This window comes from Leucoraja erinacea, chromosome 22, assembly GCF_028641065.1.
Source record: "Leucoraja erinacea ecotype New England chromosome 22, Leri_hhj_1, whole genome shotgun sequence".
NCBI classification, from domain to species: Eukaryota; Metazoa; Chordata; class Chondrichthyes; order Rajiformes; family Rajidae; genus Leucoraja; species Leucoraja erinaceus.
In genome coordinates this window covers 31,339,952-31,354,229 of record NC_073398.1, presented here as the reverse complement: position 1 = coordinate 31,354,229, position 14,278 = coordinate 31,339,952, and the positions used below count along the sequence as shown (strand labels likewise).

The window sequence follows — 14,278 nt, the reverse complement described above, 5'->3', positions numbered from 1 at the left end:
ATGGAGTAAATGATGTATTTGTTGAATTGATTTGTTCAAATGCCAGTAATGTTCTCTGCTTGTAGATTGCACCAGAAAGAGGCACAATTTTAAAATGCAGAACACTGATGAATTCCCATTGATATGGGTCAATGCTGTGGTGGTATTTTGGACCCTTCTGTGTGTTATTACACAGAATTGTCTGTTCGAAATCAATGAGCCTTTTCATAGTTTGGTAACATGAGAGTTGTGGTTTTTAGCTATGTTTCCTTCACAATGTTTTTTTTTTCTGTGCTGCAGGTCTTGTGTTTACAAGAACGATCAGTCTCTAAAAGACAATCCTAATAAGAGCCTTCAAGAGGAGGAGCCTTGTCCTCGATTTGCTCACCAGCTTGTATATGATGATATGCACAAGGTAATGTGCCTTTATGGCGTGCGTGTCTTCAACTTTTTCCTGTTGCATCATTCTTGTCCATTTCTTTCCCTTCAGCAACTTGCGCTTCCAGAACTTTATGCCCCAAACAAAGAGAAAACTCAAGGTCTTGCCTGCCAGAGGAGGTAGTTGAGGCAGGTATTATCACAGCGTTTAAGAAACATTTCGACAGGTACATGGATAGGACAGGTTTAGAGGGATATATGGGCCAAATGCAGGCAGGTTGGACCAGTGTAGATGGGACATGTTGGTCCGTGTGGGCCAATTGTGACTAATTGTGAAGAAAAGTCGGTGGATTTTGCACCTTGAAAGATGATTTCTGTCCTTGTGTCATCTTGGAGCATAGAAAAGTACAGCGCAGAAATGTCTATGCCGAACATGATACCAAAATGTTGCAACTTTACTGGACTTTGGTTGGGCCCCATTTGGACTAGACAACCCGTTTACGTCTATACAGAAGAGATCCCAGCACAGGTCCCTGTGGAACAGCCATGGGCACAGACCTCAAGCCGGAACCACACCTGTCCACTGCTATCCTCTCTCTACTATGGATGAGTCAGTTCTGAATCCAAACAGCCAAATCACCATGGACCCCATGCATCTTAATCTTCTGGATCAGCTTACCGTGAGAGACTATCAAGTACCTTGCCCTTACAGTGAATTTACTGTTTCATTTGGACTCTGGGCCTCTGGATGATGGGTTAGAGTCATCGATACAGTGTGCCAGCATTTGGACTATATCCGTCCAAACCTGTCTAACTGTTTCTTCAATGTTGGGATAGTCCCAGCCTCAACTACCTCCTTTAGGTTAGTTTAGATTAGAGATACAGCGCGGATACAGGCCCTTTGGCCCACCGGGTCCCACCGACCGACAATCCCCGCACATTAACACTATCCTACGCCCACTAGGGACAATATTTACATTTACCAAGCCAATTAACCTAAAAAACCTGTACATCTTTGGAGTGTGGGAGGAAACCGAAGATCTCGGGTGAAAACCCGCACGGGTCACGGGGAGAATGTACAAACTCCGTACAGGCAGCGGCCATAGTCGGGATTGAACCCGGGCCTCCGGCGCTGCATTTGCTGTAAGGCAGCAACTCTACCACTGCGTCACTGTGACACTCCGCTGGCAGGTTGTTCCATACACACAACACCCTTTGTGTGAAAAAGTTCCCCTCAGATTCTTATTAAATCTTCTCCCCTTCACCTTGAACCTATGTCCTCTGGTCCTCGATTCACCTACTCTGGTAAGAGATTTAAAAAAGTGATACATAGCAAGAACCCACAAGCAGCATTATAAGTTCAATTGGATCTGTTTTTGATTCTGGTTGAGGGTAAAATAGCATGGGCTTGAGTGGTAACTTGCATCTGACAAGACTGCATCTCTCTAAGATTTAGACAGATTTAGCCTAACATCAGAAATTAGCACCTTCATCAGTACTGGACTATCGGTGCAGTATTTAGTACTCGTATCTCTGTAGCGGAATTTAGCCCAGCAACCATATTGGGGTGAAAATGTTACCCATTTAGCCGCTATTGAGAATTTCAGTTCAAAATAATCAAATAATTGTTTTCTTGAGGTATGCTAACTCATTTATAGCTTTCATTAACTTTTTGTATTTCGGTCTGTGGAGTAGGATTGTGGAACAGTTTGAATGTGGAGTTAAAGCAATGTCCAAATATGAACCAGTTCAAAATGACATACAAAAAACTTTTTTTCACAAGGTACAGGGATGAAGGGGATGGTTGACAAACAGGGGTTAATGTTTATTTATTATTTTATTTATTATTTATTTATGTTTTTTGGTTACTTCATACATATTACTTGTATGTGTATATCACTTGTATGTATATATGTGTCTGTATGTATCTCTAAAAATTGTCTAGGGTATTATTATTAATTAATTAATTATTAAATATGGAAGAAGGGTTTAGGGAGAAGGGGTGAGATTAAATAAGTTATTCTTCTTCTCACTCCTTTTCGAGCTTGTAAAGAAAAAGTGTTGGACATTTAAATTTTGCTTTATGCTTTTCATTGCTTTGCAAATATTGCCTGGAATGTCCAATTGTTTGACTACTTCGATTTTGTTGTTGTTATTTATTCCTATTTATGTCTTTACTTGTTCGGAACAAAATAAATAAATAAATAAATAAATAAATAAATAGTTTTATTACTAATTAAGGTAAAGCCAAAATCTGAAATTCTCAATGATAGATGCACAATGCTAGAGTAACTCAGTGGGTCATGCGGCATCTCTGCAGAAAATGGATAGGTGAAATTTCGGGTCGAGACCCTTCTTCGGACTGATTGTAAGGGAAGGGAAATTGAAAACCTCACTCTTTTTTATCATTGATTTAGTGGTGGAAAAATAAACATAAGGCCTTTTGTGATTTCTGGATGTTTCAAAAGTGCTGTGAAGTGGATTTGCTGTTGTGTTGAGGGAAGCATGGAGCTAATTTATGCACAGCCAATTCTCACAGCTGGCGGTGTGATAATGATCAGATAATCCGTTTTAATTATCACCATTTTACATCCAAGAAAATTAATGCCTTATGCAAACGCAACCTCCCTGTCCTACTTCCCTGGAGGCTACCCTGAACAATTTCATGAGTGAAACAGATCTGGTTTAAGTATCTTTAAGTCCTTGACATCCCTTCCCCTTCTCCACACCCAGCACCAGCTTAACCTATAAGTGTTGATGCTGAATCAACCCTATTTGAAGATGGGTCTCGACGAGGATGTTAGGAGGTTCGAGGGTGACCTGGACAGGTTGAGTGAATGGGCATATGCATGGCAGATGCAATATAATATAGATAAATGTGAGGGTATCCACTTTGGTGGCAAAAACAAGGGGGCAGATTATTATCTCAATGGGGTTAGGTTAGGTAAGGGGGAGGTACAGCGAGACCTGGGTGTCCTTGTACACCGGTCACTGAAAGTTGGCGAGCAGGTACAACAGGCAGTGAAGAAAGCTAATGGAATGTTGGCCTTCATAACAAGAGGATTTCAGTATAGGAGTAGAGAGGTTCTTCTGCAGTTGTATAGGGCTCTGGTAAGACCCCATCTGGAGTATTGCGTACAGTTGTGGTCTCCTAATTTAAGGAAGGACATCCTTGTGATTGAGGCAGTGCAGCGTAAGTTCACAAGATTGATCCCTGGAATGGCGGGACTGTCATATGAGGAAAGATTGAAAAGACTAGGCTTGTATTCACTGGAGTTTAGAAGGATGAGGGGGAATGTTATAGAAACATATACAATTATAAAACAAGCTAGATGCAGGAAAAATGTTCCCAATGTTAGAGTCCAGAACCAGGGGCCACAGTCTTAGAATAAAGGGGAGGACATTTAAGACTGAGGTGAGAAAAAACTTTTTCACCCAGAGTTGTGAATTTGTGGAATTCCCTGCCATAGAGGGCAGTGGAGGCCAAGTCACTGGATGGATTTAAAGGAGAGTTAGATAGAGCTCTAGGGGCTAGTGGAATCAAAGGATATGGGGAGAAGGCAGGCACAGGTTATTGATTGGGACGGTCAGCTATGATCACAATGAATGGCCGAATGGCCTCTTCCTGCACCTTTTTTCTCTGTTTCTATGTTTCGACCTGAAATGTCGCCAATTCCTTCTCTTCATAGATGCTGCCTCACCCGCTGCTTTTCTCCAGCATTTTTTGTCTACTAACTTGATGCAAACTGTTTTGAGCAATCTGTTCAAGTGTTTTTACACAGTGTGTGTGTTTCTGACAAACTTGCTTTTAGTATGATTGCCCCATGCTTTATGTTTTTGCTGAATGCATTAAGTGAGGCTATACATTTCCTATAAGATTCAAGATTTAAGGGGCTTATCGTCACGCCAGTTCCACACATGGTACAATCCTGTGTGAAAATCTTCCGCTAGAGGATTCAGTACAATAAATTTAGCATGAGGCCGGTCACAGTGCTAACTCCATCTTCAAGTTCGCCGACGACACCACCATTGTTGGACGAATTACAAATGGTGATGAGTCAAAGTATAGAATTGAGATCGAACGATTGTCCAAATGGTGCCAGCACAACAACCTGGCTCTCAATATCAGTAAAACCAATGAACTGATTGTGGACTTTGGAAGAGGAACGATGAGGACCCACAATCCTGTTTATATCACATTGACTGGTGGAGAGGGTCAAAACTTCAAATTCCTGGGCGTTCAAGATCTTTCCTGGACCCAGCACACTGATACAATTATAAATAAAGCCCATCAATGCCACTACTTCTTGAGAAGATTACGGAGATTCGATATGTTAGAGAGGATTCTCTTAAACTTCTACAGGTGTACAGTAGAGAGCACATTGAGCGGTTGCCTCATGGCCTGGTTCGGCAACTTGAACGTCCAGGAGCGGAATAGACTGCAAAAAGTTGTGAACACTGCCCAGTCTACACCGGCTCTGACCTCCCCACCATCGAAGGGATCTATCAGAGTTGCTGCCTCAAAAAGGCAACCAGCATCAGAGGCCCACGCTATCCTGGCCACACACTCATTTCACCCCTGCCATCAGGAAGTGGCATAGGAGCCTGAAAACTAATGTTCAGGAACAGCTTCGTCCCTACTGCTATGAGGCTGTTAAACACTGCAACCTCAAATAATTTCTGAGCTTCAATAGACTATTATTATTATTATTATTATACTACTATTGTTTGTTTTTTGAGTATGCATGTGTATCTATATATATATGTGTGTGTGTGTGTATTATATATATGTGTGTGTGTAATTGTGGGTATGTATATATACACACAACTTTTTTTTCTTTCTCATTTATCATATTGTTTCCAGTGCACTATGTTTACATATCCTGTTGTGCTGCAGCGAGTAAGAATGTCCTTGTTCTATCTGGGACACATGACAATAAAACACTCTTGACTGTCTTGACATTTCTGGGTGCAGGTTCACTACTTGTTTGGTGAAATCCCGGGAAGTCATGCTCACCGAAGATGAGACTGGACGACTTTTGGTCATTGAAGCTTTGCCGCCCTTCCAAGGACTACCTCCTGAGACATTGCAGATACCTCATCAGGAAGCACAGGTAAGAGCAGAGCTCCAAAACTCTTTGCACTAATACTCCAAGATAATTAAACACAACACCTAAGCCTCTGGTGAAAATTATGAAAGCTGGGGAAAAAAAACTCTGCTCTTGTGCTGAAGCATTAATCATTGGTTGTTTACCATTTCTTCATCTGAACTGACAGAAGACTTTGAAAGCGTGTATTGTGCTTATTGGCCTGTGAGTCATACACGCATCATTTGAAGTAATTTTCCTGGAATCTTTGAAAAGCTGAAACATAAAAACATAGAAATTAGGTGCAGGAGTAGGCCATTCGGCCCTTCGAGCCATTTAATATGATCATGGCTGATCATCCAACTCAGTATCCCGTACCTGCCTTCTCTCCATACCCTCTGAAGAATGTAGCCATGAGAAAATGTTTATTTTCCATTCCCATTCATGGTCTGTTTTATCTGCCCATTCTGCATTTGTACATCAATTCATGTTTCCAAATCCTCTACGGGTTACTTTTTACTGCCGAGAGTCATGTGAAGGGGGTTATCTGACTAATTCCGGGAGTTCAGAAAGACATAGTGTGTGAACACAATTCTAGCCCACCGTAGAAACAAGGAAGTGTGGAGGCTGGTTTACACAAAAGGAGTAACTCAACAGGTCAGGCAGCATCTCTGGAGGATGTGAATAGTTGATGCTTCCGATCAGGGCCCAACCTGAAATGTCACCTATCCATGTTCTCCAGAGCCGCAGCCTGACCCGCTAAGTTACTCCAGCACTTTGTGTCATTTTCTAGCCAGAAGCATATGATTGATTATTATTATTTTCTGGGTTTTCTGTTTGTTGTTATCTGCCCAAAATGTTAGAAATGGATCATTGTTAATATAAACTGGGATGATGTAATTTATGTAATTGATTAGTATGGGAATAGGAAGCGAGCCCGGCCTAACCATGGTCATTGGTCATTGGCAAGCCGCAGATGCTGACAATCTGAAATAAAAACAAGGGATATGGGGAGAAGGCAGGAGTTAGGAAGGGGAGATAGATCAGCCATAATTGATTGGCGGAGTATACTCAGCCTAATTCTGCTCCTATCACTTTAGACCTTATGTTATGGAGTTTGCATTCGCTACTGTGAAAAACTGTGAAAACCGATTGATACATTTCAAATAGAAGACAGGAGCATTTTATTGTCGGATTTTGTGATGAATGATTTGCAAGGCTGAGCTTTTAATTGTATCTCTTCCTATTGCTTTGGCCTCTTGGTTTTGCAAATAATCCCAAGCTGGTAGGTATGCCTATGGACAGACACAAAATGCTGGAGTAACTGAGCAGGTCGAATATCATCGCAGGTGAAAATGGATAGGTGACATTTTGGGTCGGGACCCTTCTCCAGGCATATTGAATCCATATGGAATCCTGACTGTACAACTTTGCAGTGGCCACAAGGGGGAGTAGTGAAACAGGTTTATAGTTCTTCCATGACCCTCTCCTGTTCTGCTCCAAAAAAATAACAAGCTTCCAAACTTCACTTTGTTCCCACAAATGAATTTGATCCCTTGGCTATAAATAATAGTTTCATGAATGAGATCTGACTTGCCCCCCTGTGATTGACCTGTTATTTGATACACTTCCAATTTTTTTTTGTAGATTTGAGGAGAAAGCTCGAGCAGATCCTTTGACTGCTTTAAAATACTTACAGAATGATTTGTATGTGACTGTGGATCATTCGGATCCAGAAGAAACTAAAGAGGTAGGTCCAAGCACTTTCTACTTGTCCTCTGATCATTCAGTTGCTGCTGCTTGCATCATTTGTGGTATTAAATGATAACATTAGGATTAGAGGCTGCAGTTTGTTGCATTTTCATACCAAAAACAATGCATGTACACAGCGCATTTGAAGCAAGTTATACTACAATTGAATTTCAAACCTGTTTTATGGTATGGATTCCAACTTCAGATGATGTAAGGTGAAGAAGAGATAGGCATTGGATTTCATAAGTTATTTAACTGAATTTAGATTGTTGGACAAATTTTCGAATGGATTGCCTAATGCTGTTACATTTTCCTGTGCTGTTTTGCTTTCTGGTGAACCCCTTTCGTAGAGCCTATAATTTTGGTTAGATGGGCACAGGGTGTTGGATAAACAGCTCTTCTTTTCATTTCTCCTAAACATTCTTGATAATCATCAGGTCTCATATTACTTTCTGAATTTTCCATCCATCACTGGGCACCTCTTAAGTACTTCTCACACGAGGAACTTGCTTCCTCAATTGTGCTGACTGCTGCTGTGATTTTATATTGATGTAGACTTCATATTACCATCCATCGATGTCTATTTTCATCACATGCTATCTTTAAAAGGTTTCTAATCTTTTTTTTTAAGCAGCTGGGATTGTGCATTGGTAGGGAGATGGATTTGATGGCCAGAGTGTTCTATTTATTATGAGCTTGCTATTGAGTATTTTAACAATAACCAGTTCAATTGCCTGTATTTATTTGTAATTAATTTGTTATTTTATTCCCAAGTTTCAGTTATTGGCTCAAGCACTCTTCCGATCTGGTTCAGATTTTATCCCATTGGGTAAGTTTTCTGAAAATGTTTTCATTGTCTGCTTTGCATGGGATACATTTTATAATTTGGGTGCATGGTGAGATCATATAATTTGTTAGTGTGTCATATTGAAGAGCATATGCGAATATGTTAATGAAGAGCATACTTTAATTTGGTGGACACCTGCTGGTGTAAATGAAAATTAAAAACTGCAGAAACCTGGGGGAAAAAACAGTGCAGGAAACACTTAGAGCTGGCACCAAGTGTAACGGTTGACACTTTGGGTGAAAACCCTTCGCTAGAACTGAGGCATATTGATCGCGATGTGAAGTGTCGCTGAGCTAGATCCTCCAGAGATGCTGCCTGATCCGCCGAGTTACTCCAGCACTTTGCGTTCTTACGTCACCTTTAGAACTGGGCTGGTTAAACTTATTGCAAGCTTGATCCAATTTCCTATTTTTGATTTTCATTTAATGCTTGCAAAATTTTGGATGAACGCATAACATTGCCAAAGAATGTTATAATTGCTCCCTCTGCTGGATCGTTTCTGTATCAAGTTGGGATGTGGCAGAATCTGGATCGTTCTGCCTCATGGAGCAGGCTCATTCATGGAGACACCAGGAGTCCCATTAGTCAATCAAATCCAGAATTACAAACTGTACTTAGCAAATCGGGCAGCACCTGTGGAATGAGAAACCGAAAGAAAAAATTTGAATTGAGTTCTTTTCATTGACATTGACAAAAGATTCGATCAAATCTGATCATCATAAGGCAATTTTACTGCAACATTGGACAGCAGCATTGGGTCCCATCCCCGGGCTTTAGAACCAGCAGGAATTTAATTGAAAGATGAAAATCTTTCGAAGGACATATTTTGCTGAGCTGTTGACTTCTAATTTATACTTTTTATTGAAAAGTTAAAGGATTTGCTTTCATTCAGCTGATTAACAATTTCATGAGTTTCAGCTGGATGTGATTTCACTGGGGTTTATCACAGACTTAGAATTTTAATTTAATTTAAATTGGTTTATGATACTGCTCCTGTAAGTTTTAAAACATGTAATTACTTGTTTTGGACATGTTCTTAGGTTGGAGTCAGTAATTAATGCAGAATACAGCAATAACCATTAACAATCTATTAAGAGCAAATCAATATTTTGCCTTTATCTGTGCCATCTATGCCCAGCTTTTATCTTGATTATTCTTGTACTTCTGTTTAGAGCTGTGTTTAGTTGCTGTTGTGGAACTATTTCTTGATCTTGAAATTTTACAAAATGAAATCACTGTTGTAGCTCATGAGTCCTTTCTTTTATTTCTATCCCAACAGGTTTTTCAGATGTCGATCAGAATTATGCCCAGAGGACTGTGTTGTTTGATACACTGGTAAACTTCTTTCCTGACAGCATGACACCACCAAAAGGCAATCTGGTTGATCTCATCACACTGTAGCTGGATAGCATTTGCTGGATTCTGGCCGAAGAGAAAGTCGATCACATCTTTTATACTTTGCTAGATTGGATTATGATTTTGGTTGGCAAAGGTGGTTTATGTAATACCCCATCTTCTTTCTAGTTTTGATTTGAGTATCCAATTTTGGTGGCGTCCCCATGCCACCTAAAAACTGGGTTGGAACTGATGCTGGCTTTGTGAATATGGGTTTGCTTCCCACACGTGTTCAGTCCTTTGCTGCATTGGTAAATATTTAAAACTATTTTGAGATGAAATATTAAATCCTGCCATGTGACTGTCGATATAAACACACAGTTGGAATTCTTAATGTCTGGGCTGCTTCCTGGAATAATACTGCAGTGATCGCAACTGACTTTCATCAGTAGTATTTCTGTCCAATTTCATTGTCAATTTCTCAATCCAACTGACCCATCAAATTCAGGTGTTGTTTTAACATCTGCTGTTCTCGTTCTCTTTGACCTTTAAAGCAATATTAATAACTGCTTCAAAAAGTTGTAGCTATTTTTTTACATTGAATAAATGTGAGTGCTGTGCATCATGTTCCCTGTGGGGCAGCTGACTCTGGAAATCTCAGCGGGCAGACAATAATTGCTGCCATTTGGATGTGTTTTGACTTCAGAATAATTCCATTCTACTGTTCACTTCTTTGTTTGCACTTCAAAGTTCCAGTCACATTTATAGTGGAACTAACTTTATTCTCCCTGCTTCCCAGCTTTTGATTCAGCTTTCCAGAGAGCTTCAGTTGAACTGGCTGGATTAAAAGTGTGAAAGATCCAGTCTAGCCTTCTCTTCTTGTCAAGATATGATTGCCAAACAATGGCTAACAAAAATAAAGTTGTTCTATTTTCACTCATTTTGCAGCAGTATGATGCCCAGTCTTCAGTTTCCAAAGATTTATTTGGAAGGAACGGTGGGGCAGTGTTACTTTTAAGGAAGAGCTTTAATGCAACGACTGATTTTTTAAAACATTTTTTTACCTCTTGTGTTGTTGGGCGCTGAAAAATATGTGGCAACGATCACTTTGCCTCTGGGGTCAGGGGTATGCCCATTTAAAAAGAAGTAGCTACAGAAGAAAAATGCTTTGCTACAGAAGTTCAGTGACAGAGTACATTTCCCCATTATGGTTCAGAATCCATGCCATTCATTTTTACTAAATTGAAAGAGAATGCCATGGATGCTCCTTTCAAAACATACACAAAGTCTTTCATGTTGAATTATAGATGTACCAGAGGGAAAAAATACACTTGCTTTATTTTGATCATTGTTAATTCGTCTGGATTCTTAAGATTGTTACCTTCATACTGCAGAGGCTCTGGTTAAGCTAATTTAATTATAGTTAATATCTATTTGTCCAGTGATTTCTTGCTCCCTATGTTCTTTCTTGTAATCTTTCTTCGTAGCGTCAGGCGTAAAGTTTAGTCATTTCTTAATAACGTTGGTTTCTGAAATATGTGATACTAATGCCTTGAAGTATGTTGTGCATTTAAAATCCAGCCACTACCAATTGCCACAGCCAATTTGCAATAACTGCCCATCACCTTTTCAATAAGTCTGAAGAAGGGTTTCGGCCCGAAACGTCACCTATTTCCTTCACTCCATAGATGCTGCTGCACCCGCTGAGTTTCTCCAGCATTTTTGTGTACCTTTTCAATAACCATTCGTGAGAATGTCCATGAAGCTAAAATGCGCGTGAGATTGACATGAAAAAGGCCAATATATTAACAATATACATAGACGTAGGTGAACATTTCAGAAACTTTAGTGCAAAAAAAAATCTTTCATCAATTCTGTTATAGCAACAAATGTAGACTGTGTGATTAGATTCTTGAAGATGTAAAAAAAAATAGAAGCTTATTAAGAATTAAAACACTGTGACCAGATCCTCATTTCCACACAAATGTAAGTTACTGAAATTTTCCCATTTGTACAATATGTATATATTATTAATATATTGGCCTTTTACATTTCAATTTAACATACATTTTAGCTTCATGTACATTTAAACTTCTCACGGATGGTTATCACAAAGGTGATGGGCGGTCTTTGTAAATTGGCAGGGGCGATCTATCTTAAAGGTTTTCTTCTCTTACAAAAACCCATTTGATCAAGGTACTTTACCTCAGTGATTGGATTGCTGTCTCAATGCTGCTTGTGTGCTGAAGTACTTCGTTCTCCTTATGTGAAAGGTTGTTCCACATTTATTTTTCCCTCAAATGCGCCAATATACCCACCTGTAGGAAATATTTTAGAGCTAAACAAGCTGAATGATGATTTCTCTCCGACATATTGCACCATTGTAAAAATTCGCAATTCCCCCTATCCATTAGAAGACCATTAGCAAGTCATAATGTTGATGACAATGCTACTGATGGCCGATTAACTTGGAAGTATCCCTGCAGAGAATAAAGTTGTTTCATTTCAATTCTTCAATCTCAGCCGTAGAGATATTCAGTGTAAGATTGTGGTTTTAAGGCTGTTGGAAGTAGAATAAAAATAAAATGTCCCATTGCTATTAAGATAATACATTCTAGATTGTAAGACAAAATCTGTAGGCGCAATCATTGCTTGCTTTCTCCCAGCTTGTAAAACAAGGCTATTTGCTATACCAGTCATTGCAATTCTTTTACTATCAAGTATTCAGTAAAGTATTTACAATATATCCTGGCATTCCCACTCTTCTGGTGGAATTAATATTAAGAAAAAATGTATAACGTTCAACCTTGCAACTTCTTTATTGGTCAAAGCCCATTAAGTATTCTTGCAACTGAACAAATCATTTTAACCAAAGCATATTCTCTTGTATTTCTGCTTTGAGCAGATTAATCTAATCTTAATGCCCTTTTCTAGAGACTAAATAATAATTAGAACACATAAATATATAATTAGAACACATAAATATATTGATAGACATACGGACAGGAAGAGTCTGAAGAAGGGGCTTGACCTGAAACGTCACCCATTCCTTCTCTCCAGAGATGCTGCCTGTCCCGCTGAGTTACTCCAGCATTTTATGTCTAACTTTGGAAGAGACATTCACTCAATTCAGTTGATCCTAATAATCACACTGGTGACTCTGAAGCTGAATTGCTAAGTATTGTTGACAATTCTGATGACATAACCTTCTTGAGTGCTGCACCACATTAAAAATACATCCACAACTTGGAGGGGGAGAGGGGTGGTAGTGAGGAGATGTTTAAGAATTGTACTCTTAACTTAACTCTTCTGACTACACTATTTTACCACTAGATTTATGGAGAAGGGTCTTGTCCCGAAACTTTACCTTTTCCTTCGCTCCATAGATGCTGCCTCACCCGCTGAGTTTCTCCAGCATTTTTATCTACTAGATTTATGGAAGGATTTTGTAACTCAAAATGTGTATTTTCTCAAACTCCTTCATAATTATTGGCAAATCCAATTGTTAAAGTGGATAAACTATGTCATTTTATGTATTTAGAAAATTGGGAATGATGAGCGGGAATGAAAATCTCATAGCAAAGCCTTAATGATCAGAACCAAAATCACTGGCGTTAACCAAAGAATTTAAATATTTTGTATGATAGCCCTCAGAACAAAAGTTGGAAATTGAGCGTGTTGTTTGGAAATTAGAGTTGTCTCAAATAGTTTCACAGTGAAAGTGGAGTGGTAGGTTGTAGACATGGACACAAAAGTGCTGGAGTAACTCAGCGGGGCAGGCAGCAACTCTGGCGAGAAGGAATGGGTGACGTTTCAGGGTTGAGACCCTTCTTCAGACTTCAAAGATGCTGCCTGTCCTGGAGTTACTCCAGCATTTTGTGTCTATCTTCAATTTAAGCCAGCATCTGCAGTTCTTTCCTGCACATTTTGTGCACATGGGCCATGCATTGTACCCGCTGAACTTAAGTTTCAATTATAACAAATGCTACGAGCGTGCAACCTTTAGATCTGACAAGATAAATGTTGATTTTAGACATCAAAGTTGAAACCGAAGCATTCAGCAGCTCATCCTTGCTATTTTGTATTAAGTATCCAAAATTATTATTGTTATTATTCTGATTTCCTTTATTTTGACATTTTGTGAATTGCTGTTTATTGTAAGGTTCATGAAACTAAACATTATCGGTTACAAATGGCCCCGAGCTTATGGAAACTGCAGATGGTTTATACGGCATGCATTGTGTGTCTATTACTGTTCTGCATTATAGTTTGGTGGCACAAAGGATTTAGTGTGTTTAGTTCACTCCTTTTTATTCTAGACTGTATTTAAAGCTAGCAACAGACTTTTTTTATATCTCAGAAACACCACTTACTGCCTCAACCAATTTTTCACTTAGTTGACATTTTAATTAACTAGCTGAAATAAAATGAGCAAACCTTTAAGTGTAAAAGAAGCCTGGGTGATTCATTCAGTTTTTTCAGTTGTAATTAACGGGTTAGCTCAGCTTGTAACTGGTTCTGAGCACGATTGGCTTTGCGTTGTTTTGAGGGTAGGAATGTAACTTAAGGTATTTGTTCCTCTTATCATAGACCAAAGATCCTATAGCAAGCAAGAGAGATCACTCGACGAAAAAGACGTAGTACGGTCATGGGCAGATTCATGGGTAATTTTCGGCCCCATTTCCGTAACCGGCTTCCATCTCCGAACCAAAGATCCAGATAACTAGTGCAGAGACGGAAGCCGGTTATGGAAGCATCCTCGTAAAAATAAAAGTTATTTGGTAAAAATCTTCTCATTTTCAGAATTATAATTTATTAACACAAACTGTCCCCCCGCAACGTTGATTACACTGCGGGTCGGGTTGGGTCGGGTTATTGAAATGGATGGAAAAAAAGGCCC

The 14,278-nt window shown here is 39.4% G+C and overlaps 1 protein-coding gene across 1 annotated transcript in view; it reads left to right on the top strand.

Annotated features, from left to right (window-relative positions):
- The window catches only part of mkln1 (muskelin 1, intracellular mediator containing kelch motifs), an 89,245-nt gene extending 78,552 nt beyond the window's left edge, over positions 1-10,693 (top strand). Inside the window, 6 exon segments of the mRNA XM_055653393.1 lie at positions 280-394; positions 5,333-5,348; positions 5,351-5,471; positions 7,092-7,194; positions 7,971-8,025; positions 9,323-10,693. Coding sequence (XP_055509368.1) covers positions 280-394; positions 5,333-5,348; positions 5,351-5,471; positions 7,092-7,194; positions 7,971-8,025; positions 9,323-9,444 — 532 coding nt within the window. The 3' untranslated portion in view covers positions 9,445-10,693.
- Positions 10,694-14,278: the final 3,585 nt, after the last annotated feature.